The sequence below is a fragment of the Salarias fasciatus genome, chromosome 23 (assembly GCF_902148845.1).
Source record: "Salarias fasciatus chromosome 23, fSalaFa1.1, whole genome shotgun sequence".
Classification (NCBI taxonomy): domain Eukaryota; kingdom Metazoa; phylum Chordata; class Actinopteri; order Blenniiformes; family Blenniidae; genus Salarias; species Salarias fasciatus.
Genome location: NC_043766.1, coordinates 19,590,523 through 19,613,960, shown reverse-complemented (window position 1 = coordinate 19,613,960; position 23,438 = coordinate 19,590,523). Strand labels below are relative to the sequence as shown.

The window sequence follows — 23,438 nt, the reverse complement described above, 5'->3', positions numbered from 1 at the left end:
TCTTGTTGCAGCCCGTGTGATGTACTGATATTTCAATGAATGAACGGTCGGCTGACTGCGAATAGAAACGGGAGGATATTCCCCCGGGAACGAAGCGCCTCCCCTTTAATCGCTCGGCTGAGTTTTTCTCGGAGCTGTTGTCGCTCTCTTCACTCGCACATTTGCTGTCAGTCGCTGGAGCAACTCCGGCGGATCTCACGGCGAGTCTGCGTTGTGGTGCACAGAGGTGCTGGTTTCTCTTTATTTTCCGGAGGCTTTTGTGGAACAGAAGCTGTCACAAGTGGAAGGTTTTGTCAGTTCTTGGTGTTTTGTCTTTGGCATCGACATGAAGAAACGTGGGATAAAGCACCTAAAGTGACCGGAGGACTAAACTGGCTCGGTAAGTGGCTGAGCTGCGGAGCGCTGCGCTCTCTGGTTCTATTTAAACCCCTCAGTCTGGTCTCTGTTTAGAAATGTCAAAATAGTTTTTTGTTTTGTTTTTGTTTTGCGTTGGCTCGCGGATTTCCAAGTAAACTATGCAAAAGCACTAAACTTGTTGTATTCCACGTTAGAAGAGTCTCAGCAGAAAAGTCAGCAAACCTCTTTCATTTCTCACAACTTGTGTTTCTTTCATTCCACGTGAATTTTTAGTATGCTCTCTCAGTCTTTGTCTTTACTTTTATATCACCATGATAAAGTCGCAGTTTATTGAAGGGTGTGAAATGTAATTGCAGCCTTTGGGCAAAGTCCAGATGCCAGACGTTATTGCTCCCTGCGTAAAACAAAAGGAGTGCGTAAAGCCCAGCTGTCGGTGCTTTTTAATGTCACATCAGGAGCGCACGTAAAGCGCACAAACTGTCGGATTGTGACTCTGTGATCAGATAATCCTTTTTAAAAGTGGATTTTCTGAAATATCAAGACCTTTGGATTAAATTTTGGATATAGTCCACAATATAATTGAAACTAAATTTTAATCTTTAGACTGTTTAGTTATGATGAAACAAACTCAAGCCCACTGAGCAAATCCAATATACAGCGCATACAATCTCATGGAACAAAATAAGGTCAACAATAACTCTGTCTGTCCCTGTCTGCCCCCTGCAGCCTTCTGCTGTCAGTTCATCACACACCAGCGTCTGGAGCTGCGTTGCCATGGCCAAGTGGCTGAAAGACTACCTGAGCTTTGGCAGGAAGGTCCCTCCACAGCCACCCACGCCAGACTACTCAGAGAGCGAGATCCTCAAAGCCTATCGGCTCCAGAGAGACCTGGACTTCGAAGATCCTTATGAGGAATCTGAAAACAGATCGAGGGGGGAATCTGGGACCTCTGACCCTGCCACACCAGTGTATGGGTCTCCTATGAAGTTATCCAATGCGGACGTGAAGTCTCCCAAACACAGACTGATTAAAGTCGACTCACAGGAGTTGGGGCGCACGAAGATTCTCCTCAGTGCCATCTCTCTGGAGGACCAGCAAGAGCCTGTAAGACCCTCAGTTTCTTCACACTTTTATAGGCACTCTAAGATGGGACGAGGCAGCGAGGACCGAAGATTTTTATAGGGTCCTCTGTCCCATAAAGCAGAAATGAAGGGAAAGCAAGTGAGGAAGAAAAAAAACCCCTCTCCCCCACTTGTCTTTCCCATCCCATTTCCATCAACGTGACAGCTTTATTGATCAGACTCCATAAGCAAGTGACTGGTAATGTTTGTCACAAATATGCATTGTTTACATAAATCACATTACATCCCACGTGCCACATAAATTCAAGACTGTAGATGAAAGAAAGAATTATTGATGGCTTGAGCGGACCATTGAATCTGAGAGGGTCACAGTCCCTTGAGTTTATGTCCTTACATAAATAATAAATAGGGTTTAGTTTTCCAAGCTGAGAGAGCGAGAGACCCCCACACTAGCACATGTCAGGGGCCATATACAGTATGTTGTGTGGTGATGAGTCAAGGGCCACAGGGAGATATAATTTATACTTTAGCGCCGTTGATATCGTCAGGATCCTGGTGCTTTTCTGGCTCTCTATTCAGCGTGTGACAACATAGTAACTGAGAGGTGAGGCTCAGGCAGATGTTGAGAGAGAAACTGAAGCAGAAGGGAAGGTTTTACAATGAAATGGTCTGCACATTAGGCCAACTCACATATGCTGAGTAAGTTAAAGAGTATTTCAAGGTTTTCATCACTCCAGTTAAATCATGACTCCACTTGTGGAAAATGCTACAAGTGCAAAAGTGTTGAAGTGGATTGAGGTAATAGTCTTAACTGGAGTCAAAAGCTCCCCTCTCAGCCTCATGCTCCCTATGCTCTCATTAATTTCCCATGGTCTGTGGGAACATCCGCACTCTAATTAACATTGCAGATTCCTGTGCATCAATAGATAACCTGTTACAGAATCAACATGGGATTAGAATGTAATTTTGTGAGGGCGTGTACGTGTGCAGTGGGAATTTGGGAAGTGAACCTTGCTACAGTGATTTCCTTTGTCAGAGAGAGTGAGACACAAAGGATATACTTGTTTCTGGGTTTGTGTATGTGCGTGAGTGCGATTTCATAGGAGCGATTGTGTGTGTGTGTGTGTGTGTGTGTGTGTGTGTGTGTGTGTGTGTGTGTGTGTGTGTGTGTGTGTGTGTGTGTGCATGTATGTCTGTGTGTATTTGTGTATGTGTGTGTGTGTATTGTGTGTGTGATACCATATGGTTGCTGAAGTTGCTGTCAGTGTGCCAGATGAGTATGGTTTTTCTCCTGCGCTTGCATAAATGAACAAATGACCTGATATCTGCTGATTAAATCCCTGTCCTCTCTTCCTATAGTCCAGAAAAGGTTAGCCTCAGACCTCAGACCCTCGGTGATGATTTTCTGCTACATGCTGCTGTCATGTAATAACAACAGAGGGTTTTTTGTGTTTTTTAAAAAGGATCTTCAACATAGTGTTCCTTCGGTTCTCCAGATGTGATAATGGTATGTGATAGAGTAAACATATGAGTTTTCATCCTTAAGTGATGCAGCTCCAAAGTGTTTTGTCTGTAATCAAGCGTTTCTTGGGCCATTCAGTGAGCAGCTGATTACTTGTTATAAGTGTTGTGCCCCTGCCTTCATCTGAGGTGTTGATGAGCTATTGTTTGTGCAGCAGTCCCTGCTTTTAGCATTTACATTCCCATTGGGTTTGTGGGTGTGCGTCCTTCAATACTTAAAGTCAGGTGTTTCATTCTAGTGCTTGATAAAAGGCGCTTCAAGAATGTTGATATAAAAATAATAATTGCAGCATTTTCTTTTTTATTCATCATATGAAGACAGAGATCAAGGTTGAAAAAAGTATTTTTTCCTGAGTAAGTGTGAGTTTTGTCTTGTAGGTGGTACCGTCGGCTCCATTGGCAGGGGACACAGATTATTCTGATCCGTTTGATGCTCGATTGGACCATCGACCAGAACGAGAGCCTGGACCTGTTCCCTGTGAGAATAATGGATACATGGAGCCATATGAGGCCCAGAGGGTCATCACAGGTCGGCTTCACTGCTTATTTTATGTATTGTGATGTATGTAGTTTTTCATTCTTTATTTTTTGCTCAGATCAATACCTGAAGTAATACAGTTTGTAATTCTTCCTTTGGTTGGGCTACAATGAGCATGCGTTTGTAGAAGGCTATCATTTTAAAGAACCGTGACCAATGAAATTTATTGCTCCCTGTAGTGATATATATGAGAAATGGAGCAATGTCAAATCCAGTGCAAAAGGGAGAAATGTAAATGGTGCAGTCATAAAATGCAAATATTGCTTCATATAATTTCTTCTCCTTATGTATTCATAATGGTCAAATGAAGTACCATTGCCTTGAGGCAGTAAGTGGACAATTCAAAGGGGTGAACTAAATCTACTCCTCTGAAAATTCATTGTTGTAATTTTTGGCACATTTAATCATGAATGACATGCTAATTTGTTTACAAATAAAGTCTACATTGAGCCCTTGGAAATCTGGTAATCTCAACATATAGATCTTCCTATACAGTGCATTTTTTTTTAACTCTTTTTTTCTCAGTGTAGGGTAATATTTCTGATTTATTCTTATTGCTAATAGTTCAGCCAATTTATGCTTTTGTTGAATGTACAGCTGCTGTGTGAGACCCTTTTAACTGCCACATTTGTTAGCGGGCATTTCATCGTTAGAGTGTTCTTACAGCCCACTTCAGTGTGTTTTAGCCCATCACAGCTGAGCCGGTTCTCAGCCTCATGAAATGTCTTTTTAAAGAGTCTATTCACTATCCACTCTCAAACCCCTTGCCTCCCTTGTGATTTTCTCCCACACTGTCTATCTCACATCTATCCTTTTCCATTTGTCTCTCCTCGTATAACATCTCTGTCTTCCCCCTTCCCCTTGCTCTCTCTCCGGTCTGTCCCAGTCATTTAGTGTAAAAGCTTGCCCCCTCCGCTTTCTCCATTTCCCCATCTCGCCTCATCTGGAGGGCTCTTGTTGGCCCACGGGGGAGTCTTTCACTGTCATTCTAATATGTCCTTTGGTAAATTGTATGCTTTGTCCTCTCTTGGTTGTCACTGGTGCTGCTCTTTTTCTCTTCCAGTGAAGTTCATAATATCAGGTATAAGTGATTAGAGCATCCCAAACTCTTGCCAAAGTGACAAACCTGGAATAAAATCTATTGTTAGTGCAGCTGGATGGAGCCTTTGGAGAGATTAGATTCACAGTGGTGATGGCAGAGCATTTGCCAAAGCATTGTCACAGTTCTTTCAATGACGCTGAATTGAGCCTGTCACTCCTGGGCTGTCTGTCAGCCTGCTTTTGTCTGTGTGTTTCAGTCTGTTTTTGCTCATTAAAAAACAGGGAAGCAGCAAAGACAGATGTGAGATTGAAACTGTATACTGTAGTTGCCCTCCCTCCCAAAAAAAATAAATAAATAAATAAATAAATAAAGACTTCCTAAAGACATACCATTGTTCTTATCTAACTATGCTTTTCGGAGGTAAATCTAATTGAAAACCTCTCTCTCTCCAGGTTGTGTCTTTCAACCCAGCCATGATTCTTGAGTTTGGTTCATTAGGAGACAATTTTTGTGTCACAGCTGGCGCTCATCTGCATGCTAAAACACTCACCAGACCTACCTTCTTGCCGTTCTTCTCAATCTTCAATATCTGCCACTTTTTCAAATTGCTTTTCTGCACTCTGTCCCCACTCTCGTCTTGTGTTTTCTATCATGTTCCCTGTGAATTTTTCATTATACTTTTTCTGCGTCTGTTTTTATCACTCAACTTTCATCTTCTCCATCTCGTGGTCGCTGCGACACCACGGGCTCCCAGCACAGGTAGAGCAACATCCAGCCCCGCTGTGCTTCTGTCTCAATGACTTAGCATCAAATCGTGACAGCCGCCCTGCCTCCCTCCTCTGTCCTCTCACAGCGCCCTTCCTCATTGCTTCCATTTCCTTTTCCCTTTCCCTCTGCTGCTCATCACTCTCTCTGCCTCTCTCCGCCTTGCTCCTCCTCTCTCCATTCCCCTCCACCTTTTTCTTCAGAGGGTCTTTCCTCGGGGCCTTTGCTTGGTCACCATGGTGATCACAGGGTGGTCTAATAGCTGTGTCTTGTTGTGTGAAGGCTGAAGTTTTTCTGTTCATTTCACCATCAAACCCTTCCATTAGGACCCTTTCCCTTCTCAAATGAATGTATCTGCTTCTTTGTGAGACTGCCAGGCGTAGACACAAAAGATGCTTACCCTATCATTTTCTCCCTTGTCTGTACCACCTGCTTTTTTAAAGGGTACATTTTTGAGGTCAATATATCAACTGCCATTGTTGATGTTTCCCGCTATGGTCTACGGACTCTAATTGATGCAGAAATCAGACTTCATCTCCTTTATTGCATCTGTAATCTCGAAGCCTTTTAGTGCAGGTGCCGGGAAGCATTTGATTGGATCCTACTGGGAATGTGATGAAAATGTTAACAAGGGATTTTGGGATGCTGTGGTGAAGCATGCTAGCTGTTGCAAGGATTCAATTTGGATGAGAGGAGGGGTTGTCTGCTTTGTTGCCACTCAGCACCTAGCCCAATGCCTGGTTAATTCTCCTTCATTCTGAAGCTGTGGCAAGCAGCGTAAACATAACGTATAATGTATGTCATCACTTATCTCGCCATGTCACATTAGAGCTCAACAGGCCTTTTGTTGCAGCTGTTCAAACGATCAGAGAAATCTATCAACGTTTGCGTATATAAATTTGTGCCATTCTTAATGTGCATTGACAGAGTTGCAGCGTGGCTCTGGTGGAGGAAGGATGCGTGGAGGGGTACAGCTCTATGACACTCCCTATGAAGATGAGCGAGGCCAATGCTTGGGTTTTGTGTTTGGAGAGTCTCAAGAGGAGGGAAAAGAGAGCAGCAGGCTGCCGCAAGATGATGAGAGACCGGCCGATGAGTATGACCAACCCTGGGAATGGAAAAAGGACCACATCTCCAAAGCCTTTGCAGGTAAGCAGAACAATTAGTTTAGTGCAATAACTCTTTAGTCAAGATAAACAAGGTCAAGCATATTGTAGATAGATTTCCAGACATGCAGTAAGCTGCATAAACTGGATTGTCAATTGCCCTTGCCTTTAAACTGCAAAACCATGGCAGTTAGACTATTAAAGCTAAACGCCACAATAAATGCAAATAAATGTGTTTTTTTTTTTTTTTACAATATTCAAACGAACTAAAATGGCTTGATTTGACCACAGTTTTTGTATTTGAAAAGCCGGTGTTTTCCTGCATTTTCAACAGCTTATATAGCAAACAGTTAATCATAGTCCATTCAACTTCTGGTAAGTGTTGGTTTTTCTGGGTCCAAGCTGCCAGACTTAATCAGTACTCTCAGTTGCGTGGAATACAGCTATGGGTTGTATGGAAGTGTCCTAAATTAAGAAAAAAATTATTTTTTTAAAAAATCCCCAACAACTGCAGACTGGAGTTCCGGGTGGTATCTGAACAATGATTATCTTTAAAGATCTTGCTTTAAAGGGACTCATTTAGTGGAATTAGCGAAGATGATTAAAGCCAGACCCGAAAGAGGCTTTTCAAAAGGTTAAAGCTTTCTGTAGAGCACACAGCGATCCCTGCTGTTGATACTTCGTGTTAAAATAATCATCTAACTGTCTTGACCTTTAATTTAGTGCTGTACCCCCTGTCAGTGCATCTCTAAAGTCTTCTTTAACTGGAGATGGGGGTTGCTGTGACTTTCACAGTCTCTGTACAAATAGCACATATCTCCCTTTTTACATTCAAACACCTTCTGCTCACTATTGATTTTTTTTTTCTTTTTGGTTGCACACATGTGTGTGACCACAACCTCCACGATGATCATTAATGCTGACAAAGGTCTCTTGTGTATCTCTGTGGGTGAGAAAGGAATAGCTGCTGTCAAATAAGAAAAGGTTTCCATTAGAAGAACAAGGCAGCTACCTCCATTACCTTTAACAATGATCCTATTGCAAGTATTTTCCAATTTATTTGGTGCATAATTGGTATTTTGTTTAAAGTTTCCCTCGGAGGATGAATCATACCAGTTCTTTTTATTGGATTTAAATAAAAAAGGAGAGCAAAGTGAAAATAAGAGGGATGGTGAAGTATAGAGAAACAGAATAGAGCTGATATATCTTTGAGAAGTGGATCAGTGCAAGTTATGCAGGGCCAAGTTGGCTTAATTGAGCTGCATCTTTAAGACACCAAGGTCAAGGTGATGGGATAATAAATCAGCCTCGCTCCCCTTTATTCCTGCTCGCCCCCTCTTTCTGTGCTCTGCCCCTCGTTCTCTCTCCTCAGTTAATTACATGCCTACATGTGCATGACTGATCCATTGCTAATAAGAGTCATGGTCACTACACCATTGTCTAAATACACCCTGATCTACACACAGAGGTGGATACACTCATTATGTGTTCATGCTGAAGTAGCACGAAGCAGAGAAGAGCCAAGGAGACAAAACGATTTAAGAGTGACGATTATTTGAAAAGACGGTGCGCAGCTGTTGATTTACAAAGCCAGTGTCACCTTTCACCAGTTTCACACTCATCCTTGCTTTATCTGTGATTTTCTTGCTTTCTGCCTCTTTTCTTTGTGCCAAAGACACTATGCACTCCAGCTGAGGAGCGCTTACAGCACCATTAGAGAAGGCAGTGGAGGAAAACGCCTGTGCAGCTCCAGTCGTCTGACCCCTTGTTTTTTCCATTTGGAGTCAGCACTCTGAGTTGGCATGCTGTCTGTCTGAGCAGACCAGAGCAGTGAAGTGTAAACATACAAACAGCATTTTCCATTCTCACATTTAATCCATATTCCCAGACCCTCTCACGTTGCTAGGCACACAGCCTACATCTGAGGACATAGAGAGATGAGAGGATGATGACGGAACAAAAAACAGAAGGAAAAAAAAAGATGGGAAAGGAAGCATTGCACTTTAGAATACAGGAAGACCGAGGAAAATGAATATTGAGGATGCTGGAGAGATCCAGAAAGGGACACCCAAGGTTATGATATGTTTAGTGGCAGCTCCTAGGATGTTGGTTGAGGCCCAACGCCTCCTGTGGGGAGCAGTGGTGAGCAGTATTAATGGTCGGGGGTTGTGTCGGGGTGAGTCGAATGAAGAGGAGGGGGGAGTCAAGGCCATTGTGGCAGGGTGCAATCAGTCATCCGCTAACACAGGCACACACTCTCACACATATACACACCAACACAGCAGCAGTGACAGACCTGTCCCCTCAGCCCTCCCTCCCTGTGGATGTGACACACTCTTTCAGATAACCTGCTGCAGGGGCCAAAGAGGGGCATCGCGATCTGCCCCAAGACCCTCATCGTCACCTACTCGCAAAACATGCACACACATGAACATACATGGGTTTTTCTCTTCAGCTCTGATTATCACCAGCCACCTAATTCAAGGGTGAGAATAGACTGTATGTATGGATTTGGCACAGCTGAATGTGTGGGTGTGGGGCAGTAGGGAGGATCGCTGGCACACATTGTATGTGGATTTGCATGTACTGCATTTGCACAGGAGCTTTTCAGCCTCTTTGAATGTGATTTTCACAGCTTATCAGTGTTTAAATGTAATTGCCCGTGTGGTTATTGAAAATGACAACTGTTTGATTTCAAAAACAGGCTCGTCTCCAAAACGTTTACTTGTTTCCCATCAAATGCCACGTTCACTTTCATGTGCCTCTCTCAGGGCACCTCATGAGTCGGACATGACAGAGCGCCTTCAGACCAGTGGGTTTTCATTACACCAGTACAAACCTGTAGCTAGTTGCTACCATCCAACTCAAATTACTGCAGTCATTAATCCCTGGAAGTTAATACACCGTCCAGCAGTGAGCGATAAACCCTGTGGCCATTGCACATTATTAGTGAGCTAATCAAAGCAGCATTTTATTAAATTTGTGATGGCCACACCTAATGAACAAAGGAGTGGGATTTTGCAGTATTTATGTTTCATGTTTCACAGTCCACATCAGTAGCTTTTAGCCATGTGTTTCCAGCTATGACTGAGGAGGATTAAGGAAATGCAAAACATGATGAGAGCACTACAAATCATCTGGAAAACAGGATTGGAAAGGTGTATGAATAACATCACCACCCCTTGCAATTACTGTTATGGTGCCATTGAGCAAAGCACTTATCTTCCACTTGTTCTTGTGCAGCTGCTCATTAGGCAAAAGTGAAGGACTACGGCTGTTCGCTGAAACTTCTTACTTTGAATGCATTAGTTGTAAAACAAAGTAATGGTGAAGGAAAGTGTTTTTTTATTTCTTTTGGCTTCAGGTTCCTATGAACTCTTAAAATAAGGAATGACAAGACAAACCTGTGATTCCATGTATTCCTGCAATGGCTTTGATGTATTTAACATACATATCACATGTCATTCTATCCTTTGTCTTCCAAGGAACAGCTTGCAACTGAAATTTGATTTTGACATTAGAGATCACATGTTCTCCCTGTGCATTTATGGGGTTGACTGCTTTTACCTTTTCCCCCTACATTTGATACTAATAACACTGATGTTGCTTCATGTCTCTAAATTGACCATAGGTGTGTATTACAGTGTGTTGTGATCTGATTTATGTAATCTGTCCAAGATGTGTCCTGCCTTTCACCCACTGTAAACTGGGATTGGTTGGAGATTGCCCCAGTGACCCTGAGGTCAACAAAGTAATCGAGAAATTATGTGGATGAAGGGTGAACAATAAAATGAGTTCACAGTTCACTTCTCACTGTAAGCATGTTGCCGATGCTTAAAGCTCGTGTCCGGAGTTTCCATTCGTTTTATAATGTATGTATCATTTTTTAACAGAGCTTAAATGTGTCAGTCTGGTTCGATACTATAATATCATATTAGCATAAAGCAATATGAAAATTTATTTATGAGCTTCGTCACATAGACCCCCATGTTATCTGAAAAAGCGCCGGTCAGCTTCAGCCAATAGAATTCGAGCTTCCGCTTTGTCATGCTGTCAGTCAAAGTGTGCGAGCAGCCAGAGAGCACGCCCACTCGCCCAGGCAGAGGTGAGTTAGCTCCGCAGCAGCCGCCCCGCTTACCTCAGATATATCCACTGTCTGCTGAACATCCACCGTAAACAGCTAAACATGTAGGATGCTGTAGGACTCGGTGGCATTTTCAGCCCACGGGTAATGAGCGTGCACAATTAAAGGGGCGTGGCTTGGTCACTCACTAAAGCAGAGGGAGGGCGGAACCTCCAGACGTCATTCTTTCAAAACTCCTGAAACGAGCTTTAAGCATCGGCTTGTACCTTTGGAACAGGCTGTGATTGAAGAGAAAGTGTCACATTTTCCAACATTTTCAGGAAAGGTCTGTGTGGTTCTGAACAATTACACAAAAGAGAAGCATTCATGGCACTGATGGAAGAAGGGGGCAAACATTGTTTAATTAATGGTACAAATCATTTGCCAGTTTGCTTTACAGTGAAGTAATTGGATTTACACCAAAAGAAAATGTTGTTGAAACAAACTCCTTCCACTGGAGGACACAATGTAAACCATCAGTGTGGCTCGTGGGGAGCGTAGCTAAGTCACACACTGAGAAGAATGTGCTACTGTCTTGTGAAATGTTAATAGAAATATAGTAGTGATTTTTTTTTTTTTAAGGCACTACATGGAGTCATTTATGGTCACATACAGAACACAAAAGTAAAAAAAACAAAAAAAGTTACATTTTGATGAATAATTGAATGAATGAATATGAATGAATGTTTGTGTGACACCTGGCCATGTGTGTGTGTGTGTGTGTGTGTGTGTGTGTGTGTGTGTGTGTGTGTGTGAGCGTGCGTGCGTGTGTGAGCGTGTGCGTGTGTGTGCGCGCAAACCTGCAGGTCAAATACTTTTTTTTTTTTTTTAAATGTGATTTGCCTTGCTGATTGATGTTACTCTCTGTGGCTTTAAGCAGGCCTCTGGGACGTCTGACCAGCCTCTTTGTCACTTCACTGGCACATTCGCTGAACTTTCTGTCCTTCACTTGTACCCTTTTTATCTTGGCCAGATTTTCTCCCTCGTGCTGCTCCTCTTTTTCTGACACTTTATAATTTCCTTTGTCTTTCAGCTAAGACCTTTAGTGACATCTATGAAAAACCAATGAAGCTCATCCTCTTTCACCATTATGAGAGATAGAGGGGAAATGATAGAAGTGGAGTAGGTCAAGTGAGTAAAGGAGCAGGGGAATATGGAAAAGGAAATAATGAGGGGACTTGGGGAATGGGTGACGGAGTGGTGGAGACAGAGAGGAAGACAAGGTAAACACTGCAGATCCGCAGGGACATGGGCTTAATGTAGGTTCCAGACTGTTAAAATGGTGGATAAATATCATCAAAGGGGAACTTGTATGCGTGGGTTTGTCCACTCTTTAGGCATAAAGTGGCAGTTGTTTGTGTTTATGGGATTTTTTTTCAGTTCAACAGAAGGTAGTTGTGAGCAGAGATAAGATCTGCTAAGGCCATTTAAGAAACAGATGCCTCCATTAATAGACCTAATGAAGCTTTTCTATTGTCTTTGTCTGCTCCTACTTAATTATGACAACAACAAAAAACAGCTGGTGTGCTTGGAAAGTCAGTTATCTGTCACCCAAGGCAATGAGTCTTCTGTGAGCCGCGGACAGGGAAGCTTAGCCTGGTCATTTCCTCCCCCTCAGGAAATGTGTGGTAATTGTTTGCAGGTACTGTAGTTGACGTACCTGACACATGAAACTTTGGCAAGATTGCTGTCATCTGTCTCACTATTCATATTTGATTTAAGAGACACATTTTTATTTATGGATAGATTTTTAAGTATTAATGAAGAATTGCAGCTGTACACATTAAGAGTGGGAGTGCCTCTGTCTGTAAAACACTGACCCCTTTGTTCTCCATTGAAGAAAACAACCTTTTGTGAATGACAGATCCACAGCGTCCCATTAAAAGGAAATAGAAGCCAGATGTTCCTGTTCACTAATGACTGACATAATGGTATAGGGTGTGCATTTAAATATGTGTGCATAATAGCTGCACATGTTTTCACCTTTTGGTTCACAGGACTTTAGGTCCTGCCAAAGACAGGATTTTTTTTTTTTATTGGTGCTTCTTCTTTCTTTTTTTTTTTTTTAATTCTTTTTTAATTAATTCAGATTTGAGTCGCTTTAATCTATTTTATCCTTTTGAAGCCAGATTTTACCCAAGCTGAAATTTGTGGGGAAAGAAAGGGTTGGAAAAAAAGGCCGAAAGATCACCGACTCAAATGTTAAAAACGATGGTGTATCCACAGCCTGGACAGGTCAGCAGTCTGTCACTTATATACAGAAAGACAAACCAAGACACACACCCACATGCAGTACAATGGGCCATGCCAGTTGAGCTTAGGTCGAGCGCTGACCACTTCACTGCCGCATGGACCAGGGCGAGCATGCAGAGTCCAGGCAAAAGGTGGCTCTGTAAACATCTGGATGAACAATAGTCACAACGTATCACTTTTATTTTAGTAATTTACGTAGAAATGGGGAATAAACATGTCAGAAATGTTTATGAAAATCTTACAGTGATGGAACTTTATTGAGGTTAAATATACTTTTTGCCCAGAGCTACGACTTTAAAGGGTGGTATCACTGTTTAGCTGCAGTTGTGCAGCATGTCATAGTTATTTATAATTCATCTTTATATTGAAACCATCTTCTGTCCAATCTTTTGACGTGTCTGAATGTTTCTATCCTGTCAGCTTCTTGTTCTGCAAAACCGTTCACAGAAATGCAAAAATATTCGGGAGGCTCTGACAATTTCCTCTCTGTTTGTGGACATGTGTGCTTGTGTGAATCCCTTCATCAAAGTAATTTATTATTTAGGAAGGGTCATGATTGAAAGCTGGATCTGTGGACACAAAGCTCATTTCATTGGCTGCTTTATAGCTGAAAAAAAAACCCAGTTTGGTCTGAAATCTAATCTGTTCATATCATATTTGAATATTTGTCTCATTTAGTCAGTTAAACATCACGTCTCACTGTTGCTGATGGTGCTCCATCAGGTCTTGTTATGTCATTAGTAGGTTTCCACAGGGCCTTATTCTTAGCTTTTTTTATATATTTCTTTTTTTTGCAGACTCAGCGTTTCCTGCAGCTTAAAATTTGACTTTGACTGATCAAGTAAATGACCAATTAGATTATGTGAGTAGGTTTGAGTTGTGATTTCCAGCTAACAGCACAATTTAAGGCTTATCTCGCTGTTGTATGCTCTCTGTTTCACCCTCTGATCAAGAGACTCATTTTACATTCTAAAGCAAGTGTCCCGTTTTAAATAATAATTTAGATTCATTATCCACTCTAGAATGTTTCTTTGAAATAATGCAAACATGTGCATTGAGTTTAACACTTCAGATGTCAGAGAATAATCTCCAGTAGAGATGCTCTAATTGCTGAGCAGTCTGTTAGAGAAAATAGTCACAACTATGAGACAAACTGACTTGTGAAAGGCGATCACAGCCACTTAAATGTTAAAAAAGTTGTTATAGAATTAGGTCTTTCTGCGACACCCTCTCTGAGATTATTGCCACCTCAGAAGGGTGACAACATGTTTAATCTGTAATAAATTGTCTCATTTTTCATTGCAGTAGTTTTGTTTGCCTCTCAGTTAAATTCCTCTCCACGCTTCTATTTCGGTTTTTCTTGAGAATTAGAGGTGTGAAATGTGAAGTGGTGGTGAGCTGTCAGGCAGCGGAGTGTGGCAGCGCTGTTGTTTCAGGGTGTCAGGTATATCTGTTGGTGTGTAAAGACCTGTGTGTTTGCGTGTGTGTCGCCCATTGAGGAGTGCCAGGCCACACTTTAATCCTGGCTTCAGCGGAGGTGCGGCCCACTCCAGATGGGGCCATTGTACTGCGCCATGCATCAATAATTCACGGAGAGCCAGAGAAAGTGGCTGAGTGTGTCTGCCTGCTCAATAATTAACCAAGGAGGGAGAGAGGCATGTATGTACAGCCCGGGTCTCTCTCCAAACGCCCATTCAAATGGCCTTTGATGTCGCAGGCCTGGGGGGTCTTTGGATTTGGCGGCTCATTAAGATGTTACTCCTCTTTTCCTTTTATTTGTTTTGTAATCCGTTTTTGGAGGGAGCCGAGCTGAATGTACGGTGCGGAACTGGCAAAGGGCATCATGTGTGTGTTCGTGTGTGTGTGTTCGACTTTAGTAATGACTGTTACAGTACATTGTGGCCTGCCGCGGTATATAATTAGCTATTTTGAGTCCTGTCTCACAACAACACACCTTCTGTTGCTCTCCAACTGTAGGCAGGACGTTGACTTGAGCATTTTGCCTCGATACGCTTCCTCTCTTTTATCACACTGTGCTGCGTTGCAAATGAAGTCATTTTTGTTTTCATTGTATCTACAGCTGAGGGACAATATCTTGAAGTGTCTTGCTCAGATGCCTAAAAATAACTGAGCTGATGACTTCTGCTCCTCTTGCCGTTTTATCTTCTCAGCATTCTTCCCTTTTATCTCCCTGGATAATTTGAAAAAAATACAGGGTTTCAAGCCCAAACGTTGTGATTTTTTCACATGGGCGATAAAGCAAGGAGAGGTGAACTGGATGATATTACTTGTCATGACAGGAAGTAGCGTTAATGACATTCCTGCCTCTTCTCCCACTCTCACCAGAGCTTCCCTTCCTGCCACCTCTATCACATCACAGTTCTTTGTCACTCTGTCCAACCCCCCTTTAAAGTCTCGCATAAGTCTTGCCTTATTAGTCATCACTATTTTCTCTCACTTTTTAGTTAACTTTGCTCAAAGCCATCTGCTGTTTTTTCTTTCTGCCTTTTCTCTCGCCTCCTCCCTGCTCTCCCCCTCTATCAGAAATGAGGGAGTTGTCCGAGTTGCCCTGGCCTGCCCCGGTGGGTCAGCTGGAGGAGGAGCCCCCCGTCAGAGAGCTAGGTGACCTCTCACCCTGAACACCACCACCACCAACCCCCCCTTCCCCTACTTTCTTAGCAGTCTAAACACACACATATCCAGTTGCCATGACCTGCGTGAACCATGTTGTTGTCCTACATCTGTCAGTACCTCCACCCGGAACCCCCAGTCAACTGCAACCACCATATCCGCATCTGCATCTGCCTGTTGCTATTCCTGGTGGTGGATTTGGGAGGTTTATACATTCACTCTTTGCTGATTTCCTTTTTTTGTTTTGTTTTGTTTTGTTGTGAAAACCATGCATGAGAAACTCCCAGGAAATTAGGATATTTGCTGTCTTCATGTAAGGTTAGTTAGCAGTGCCATGGTACATTAATGTTTAATTAGAAGTTCCCCAGATTGAATTTCTAGAAAGGAGGCACAATTGGGGTAAATAACACTTCAGCTGGTGCTCGTAATTTTCTCAGTCTATATTAAGGAATTGCCAACTGTAAATTGTCACTGACCTGGGATTTGCTTGGATTAGTCGGTTCATTAAGACGTCACACCTCTTTTGTGTCTGCCTGTCAGTGGTGCAGTTTAAAGCAAGTCAAAGATGCGCACCAGAGACAGACACACATGATGCCAACTTTCTGTCTCTATGTGCCCTCTTGGACTCATAAGAACACTGATGATGATAATACGAGGATTGTGCTGATTGTGTTGTTATTGTCAGCCGCGGACCTGCTGTCAAGAAGCATGACACGTCCATCAGAGGTCTCTGTGCTTTGTGCTGCATGTCGTAGTTTTGCAAACTTGATGTCCAATGTTAACCCTGGTCAGATTAAGAGTTTTATTCCCTCATAATTGCATGCTGTGTGAATACCATTTGTCACTTTATCTGTCAACAGTGCAGTTTGATGGTGCAGAGTGGGATCGCTCCTCATCACCTACAGAACGGTTGCGTCCCTCTGGGCCCAGGTCCAGCCCATTGGCAGGAGGCGGGATGAAGTTTCGAATGCCGCTGGAAGGTCCAGCAATGGTCGGGGAGAGAGTAGATCCTACCCTCCCTCTGGAGAAACAGGTGTAAGTACTTCATCGTGTTAAAGCCATACATAACCTCATCCTAGGGGCCATACCGGCTTTTATATTCAGAAGCATTTGAAAGGGAACTGTCATTTTCACTATCAATTTAATGTATAACACAATATGGAAAAATTTTAAGAAACTATTGTTTAATGATTGTACACAGGAAAGAAACAGTAGTGTGCATAGTTCAGTATGGCTAAGCTGATGTAGAATTACACCAGATAATGTGTCTTCTGCACATATTTGAGTTGTAACATTTAAATGTATCATGATACTGTCAGTAAAAAAATGCTTTTTTGCATTTAATCAATTAGCGTAGTGTAAATGTTCCTACATGCCTTTCCTAGATATTCACCCCACTCTGTAGAGTGTCATGATAGCAGTTTTCAATATTGTGCATTTCTCCAAAAAGCTAAAGCCCGTTTAATTCCACCACTTTGATCCTGTAATGGTAGCACTTATCAGAGCTCACAGAAGTACGAAAGGTTAGAATGAGAACTGATTAAGTCATTAAAACACACATTCGCTTTGGTCTTAATTTCAGACATCATTGATGTAATTTATGTGCTGTTTCTACACACATAAAGTGCTGTTTTACTAATGAAATCCAAAAGCACGATACTCCTTAAGCACAGAAACACACGTCTGCGCATGCACACACGCACACACACACACACACACACACACACACACACACACACACACACACACACTACTTCACTCTTGCAAACACCTACATGTACAAAAAAAGATTGTTATGCTCCATTACTCCCTGATGATTTCCCAAGGACTGGTGTAAGCTTTGTAGGTTTCTTCAGCTCTGTTTGAAGGTACAATATGTGAGTCTTAAATGCTGCTGTGCACAACAGGCGGTGATGAGTCTTTGTGGCATCCCGTCTAGATCGCAGACTCTCAGCAGTTCGGTTAGATTTTTTTTGTGTGTGTGTGTTTCTGTCATGCTGTTAGCAAATTGCAGTTTTTTGATTACTCCACTCAGCAACAGCCTGAGGCATTATGTGCTCTGCTTGCATGCTTGTACGTCCAACTCACAGCTAAGTGTCTCCAGAAAGCTCTGAGACTTAATTTATTTAAATTCTGCATTGGTGTTTTTTTTCCCACTTATAGATAAACTGAATAGATTTTATGTTAAAAATACACCTGGAAGTGGTTAGGATTCTTTACAGAAAGCAGGTCATGCTTTCAAATATGGGTCTTTCTGCATGGAGTTTACATGTTCTGCCCATGTGTGTTAGCTTCCTCCATGCACTCCGTTATCCTCTCACAGTTCAAAAACATGCATGTGATGTTAATGGTGAGCCTAAATTTCCCCTTGGTGTGAACGCGACTGTGTGTGTTGTCTGTTGTCTGTCCCTTGCTGTTTGCTCTGTGATGGATTGGAGATCTATCCAGGTTGTACTCCGCCCTCACTCATACTCAGCTGGGATTACTGTGATCCTAAATTCAAAAAAGCATGACATTTTTCTGTGGTCTATCTTTCTGTAAGCACATGCTGCACATACATATGTCTGATTCATAAAACTGTTTTTACACAGACTTGAAAATCCAAGTTATTGTTCAGCTGTTTAAGCAGCAGAGTTTTGAGTTTGTGCATATAGTACTGTACCTGTCATGTCTTCAATTGAGAGACCTTGGTATGGTGTCATATTGGGTTTGAGGAGTAAGATTTTGCAAGGTGGAATAACTTTGAAATCCAAATCCAAAACACAGTTGCATGAAATTGCTTGCGTGGCATAAACACCAATGATTACACCAATTCAATATCTAACTCATAGACGTAGTTTCAAACCAATCAATAATCCCCATGAATACCGAGTCTTAACAAACCATCACTGCTGAAACTTCTATGCATTCTCGACTGTATTTCATCCAATGCATCCCTGTTACAATAGAAATGTGATACAATAAGTCAAAGCCAGAGCCAGAAGCAAGAAGATTAAAAATTTCAACATCTTATTTGTGACCAATAATAATTTCTGAACTGGCTGCACAATGGTGTACTGCTTTACACTGTGGTCCATGTCCACAGGCTTTAGGCTTTCGTTAGGCTTTTTGGCTCTTTGGCATGGAGTGTGTATTTTCATTCTGTGCATGCATGAGCTTTTTTCCAGGTGCTCCACTTCACTCCCACAGTCCAAACATTTGTATTTGTACGTAAAATATTTTTTAACTATCATAATAATTATATTTGCCATTTGTTTGGCCTGACAACATGTAGAGGGTGGATCCTGCCTGCAAAGTCAGGTTTGCCTCAGGTCCAACTCAGTAAAACTTTAAATACAGTTCCTAACATACGATGTGAAGGTCCCAGCGACCTTAAAGTGAACTGCAACTTTTCTGATTGGCTGACACGTAAAACCGTGATGAAGTAATTCTAGCTGTGAGTACTATCTCTTAATAATCCTTCACTTTATACCTTTTATTACATTCCTGAGCAGTCTTCACTATGTATATTATATGAGTCTAGACAGACATTAATGCTTCATTGGTGATTTGCGGAGGCACACGACCACAAGGTGGTAATTCCAGTTTTATAACTGATGACTATGTAGGTAGATGAGATGGCCCTGATGCTACCCAGGGGGGAATTATAATGACTTTGGTAATCCCCCCATCTTTGTGTTGGTGTGTGCGTTCTGACGGACCTCAATTATTGGTTGGATTGACATTAAATTTGATTCAGACATTCATACACCCTCCGGATTAATTGTATTAGTTCTGATAGTTCTTTCACTTTGATGTTTTATGTGCTAGCAGCATCTCTCATAATTGCATGCCAAGTGTCTGATGCTACAAATGTTAGTGCTTTCTCACTTGTTTGGAATTATATAGTTCAAATAAAATGGCAATTATTTGATATTGGTATTGTTTCATTATTATTATACCAGGTTTCATTGTCAGAACTGTCTCTTTCTCTCTGGATCCTTTGTGTTATTTCATCTCTAATGTAGAACTACATAGTTTATCCGTTTAGTCTCAAAGAAAAAGACATGTTTATTGCAAACAATTACCACTTGTCATTTCTAATCTTGTGTTCATTTGTGCTTCATCAGGTGGTACCATGGCTCATTGTCACGGTCGGAGGCTGAGTCGCTGCTAACACTGTGCAAAGAGTGCAGTTACTTAGTGAGGAACAGTCAGACCAACCGCTCTGACTACTCCCTGTCCCTACGGTGAGACACAACAAGTGGTTGAACACCTGCACACCTTTAATGTTATTCTCAGATCAACAGCTTTGCAATTTAATGGCACGATTCTCTCTTTTTTCTACTTTGTGACTGACTAGTGCAAGCAAAGTGTGTGTGTGTGTGTGAAGCCACCTGAGCTCTGCTTCTCATCTTGCAGTCTCCCACACCTCTCCATCTGTTTCTCCCTCCTCGCTTTCTCTTTTTCCCCTCCACCATCACCTTCACTTAAGATCACTGCCACACTGATTCCTCTCCCGATACTCATTTGCAGTGCACAATACTGCTTATCTGGTCAAATCTTTCCCTTATAATTACTTCCATGATCCATTGTCCTGGCTTCACACCCTTCTTCCATCATCACTCTGTTCTCGCACCATCCTTGGCTTCTCTCTGTGGCCTTTCTCCCTGTACCCAGTGGGCCCTCTAAGTGGTAATCAGGCAGGTAGAGCACACTTCAGTGCACACATCATCCTCCACATAATCACTAATGAATATGAATTACCTTCTGTGGGACACACAAGAAGGGAATTAAGCAAGGAAGAGGGAGCGGGAGAGTGAGGGGAGGGGGAGACGCTGAGTGTCACCGTGTTGTGCTGACATATAAACAAGCTCATGCATTACTCATTTACATGAGTAGAGTGGGTCTGACACACACACGCACATGTGCTCAAGCAACAAGGTCAGTACCGCTACTACTTCCCCAGCTGGGACATGAAAGCAAATTGAAAGTGGTTCTATCTATCTATCTATCTATCTATCTATCTATCTATCTATCTATCTATCTATCTATCCACCTTGACTGTTTGCAGTGGTTTAATGCTTTACCACTATCAGCAAAATGCTGTACTCAAAAATAATGTTGAGATTTGAAAACTTGATTTCAACACAAAGACTGGCCAAGGATTACAAGCTAAATGAGTATGAAAGTGAAGGTGAATTACGTAATGCAATTTAATCCTTTAAAAAGTAATCTTTGTGATACAACTTTTCTTAATTGTGCATGCACAATGGGTCATCGGTCCAACAATTTGTCATCACCAAGGATTGTTGTGGCACTCTGAAATTTGTAGTTCTAGATTCTGCAAGACCTCTTCTTAACTTTGTTGCTGGTAGACCTTGTAACTCCCCAAAAGTTGCATGTCCTTCTCAGTTACTGTAATGGAGTTCTAATCGTGTGACGGGCTGCTGATTGGATATATGCTTTACATAAACTAGGCCATTATTTCTGGAGTGTGCATGTTCTCCCTGTGTAAGTTTTCTCCTGAAACTGCTGCTTTCTACAGTAATCCTAAGACATGTTTGTTAGGGTATTTGTCTATGGAATATGTGAGAGCATGCTTGGGGAGTGTCTCTTCGGGAGAGCTGCATGGCAACTGTCCACCTGTCTAGAGTCTGTGCTTCTTTTAGCGCAAGTCAGCTCCCTCAGATGTTAAGATTGATAAAATAGATGGATGGATAGATGGATGGATAGATGGATGAATAGATGCTTTAGGGTTTATGAAAAGTGCATACTTATGAGTATCTTTCAAACAATTACAAAGTTTGCCAAACTCAAGATTTTTTTCATTTTTGGCATACTTTTGCGTTTGAACTCAATATTTTAAGTAACCCTGCCATTCTCCATCATAGATTACTATATACCTTCACTGTTGAAATTAAACTCTGGTGGTAGAAACCAGGGAAATTCCCCACTCATTCAAGGTTTCCACAGCCTTTATCTGTGTGTTTTGGCTGGTCGGTGAAAGGCTACAAATGCTTTAACCTTCAGAAAGGACACACTGAAATAGCAACATTGACTCGCTGGTGGGAGTGGAGCATCTGCATGTTTTGAGCATCATCTTTCTTTTGAAAATGTGAGCCACACTTGCAATATGCTCAGATAAATAAGAAATGTGAATAATTAAACATATTACTCACAAAGGCTGTTAAAAATGAGTAACCACCACAAAGTGAGTCAACACTGAAACAAGTCACCAAATTTAAACTATCATGTTTTATGAATGAAGACTTGCAGGCTTTCATTTACTATCAGATTCAAACAGTGTCCAAAAACGTCACAGGATGAACGCACTCGGTGAACTCTGAACAGTGGCATCATGCAGTGCCTGACTGTTGGGCCAGTGGGACAATCACCAACGGCTGGTTGTTGGCCTGTTTTTAGTCACAGTGAGTGTTTTTGGTCTCACTGCTCTTCAAATTTTAATTCAGTTCACTAGAACAATTATAATTATGGTGACCGGCTTCAGCCCTTGTCTTTCCCTGTGCTTCTATAATTAGACAGGCTCCGTGACAGGCTAGCTGGCTCTTAAAGGGACAGTTCTGTTGTGGCTGCCTAGATTTTGAAGGGGAAGCGTAGTTCTCTCCGCCAATCCACTTTCACAGTCCAGAGCATTTGTCTTCTTCTCTTCCTCTGACTGCACTCGTCCATCCATTACCAGTGCTTTCCTTCCTAATTGATGATATTGTGATAAACGTTGATGGGAGTCATGTTCTCAAAGTTAATAATAGAAAAGTGGATGGCGTTTCTTCGACACAAGTAGGGGGAAAAAAGGCTGGGAACCACTGACTTTACGATCATCGCGTGACAAAATGTGTGGAAATATGTTAAAGGCTTTATTTGTCCTTTAATTTTCTCCTATACAATTTTTTCACTGTTAAGCGTACTCCGTTCATCCTTTCGCCACTTTCTCACTTCTTTTTTTCCTTTTGTCTCACAGGAGCTGCCAGGGTTTCATGCACATGAAGTTCACCCAGTGCAAAGATGGCAAGTATGTGCTGGGGCAGAACAGCCCACCGTTTGACACCATCCCAGAGGTCATCCACTTTTACACCACACACAAACTGCCGATTCGAGGTGCCGAGCATCTCTCCCTGCTATTCCCGGTGCTGGTGCAGACACTCTGACTGGCCTGGACGCTACTTCTGGACCTCCAGGATTTCAGTGTGATGAGAGACTTCAAACGCAAATGTTTGACCGGACTTTCCTTGCAGATTGACATCTCTTTCTATTCCTGGTCGACTGGACATCTTGAGATTATTCAGCAGAATTCTGTTGTAACAGGTGTCTTTAACCACTAGGTGAACAATTCACATGGAGTGCAATACATCTTTGCTGTAGAATCATCTCTCTGTTGTCCAAGGAGACGTCTCAATCCATTTCCCTGCATTTCTTTTGCAGCTGTCAGAAACTCAGTCGGTGTTAACAGAGCTGACGCTGGAAAAAATCTGAATGTACCGAGGACCCTGTTCAGAGATCACCAATAAGTTTATACTGTTCCACAAAAACACTTGAGTACAGTGGTGAAAATATTGCTGTTGTTAGGGGAAAACCTTGCAAGTCATTTTTTTTGCTGATTTTTCATGTTTGTACCAGAATCAATAAATTAAATTGTGCTGTAAAAGACAACATTGCATTTTACATCCACAGACAGAGAAAAAAAAACCTTTTTTATTTTTATAAATGCTCTATAATTACAGTTTTAAAACAATGCTATTCATGATGCATAAAGAACTATTTTGAGAGAAAGAAGGCTTCTACCCGCAGCAGTTATATTTCCAAGGATTTTCTACACAAAGCCACACCTGTTCATGTCCCTCCAGTCCGTTCTGTGTTCTTTGCTTAAGACTTGCTTGACACATCTCTTTGTTATCGTTGATTGCTCATGATCGGCAACCGAGAAGTTGTGCTGTATTCGTACTTGTGTTGACCTTTCTAACTTTTATCTGTTGTTGCTTGCCTGTGTTGCTCTTGGTAAACAATGCTGGGCTTGTTTGAA

At 42.0% G+C, this 23,438-nt stretch overlaps 1 protein-coding gene across 2 annotated transcripts; it reads left to right on the top strand.

Moving 5' to 3' along the window:
• Window positions 1–120: 120 nt before the first annotated feature.
• shdb (Src homology 2 domain containing transforming protein D, b) lies at window positions 121–23,438 on the top strand. 2 transcript variants are annotated; one of them, XM_030083808.1, is made up of 8 exons: window positions 121–379; window positions 1,084–1,461; window positions 3,339–3,489; window positions 6,233–6,454; window positions 15,332–15,409; window positions 16,279–16,453; window positions 19,528–19,647; window positions 22,380–23,438. In XM_030083808.1, exons 2-8 carry the CDS (start codon window positions 1,132–1,134, stop codon window positions 22,564–22,566), a joined length of 1,263 nt encoding a protein of 420 aa, XP_029939668.1. In that variant the 5' UTR covers window positions 121–379; window positions 1,084–1,131; the 3' UTR covers window positions 22,567–23,438. The 2 variants fall into 2 exon arrangements, with proteins under 2 accessions (XP_029939668.1, XP_029939669.1); XM_030083809.1 differs by lacking the exon at window positions 15,332–15,409.

Coding starts and splice junctions, on each gene's coding strand:
- shdb (XM_030083808.1), top strand. CDS start 1,132: ATGGCCAAGTGGCTGAAAGACTACCTGAGCTTTGGCAGGAAGGTCCCT. Junction 6,455..15,331: donor CATCTCCAAAGCCTTTGCAG/GTAAGCAGAACA, acceptor CCCCTCTATCAG/AAATGAGGGAGTTGTCCGAG. Junction 19,648..22,379: donor GACTACTCCCTGTCCCTACG/GTGAGACACAAC, acceptor TTTGTCTCACAG/GAGCTGCCAGGGTTTCATGC.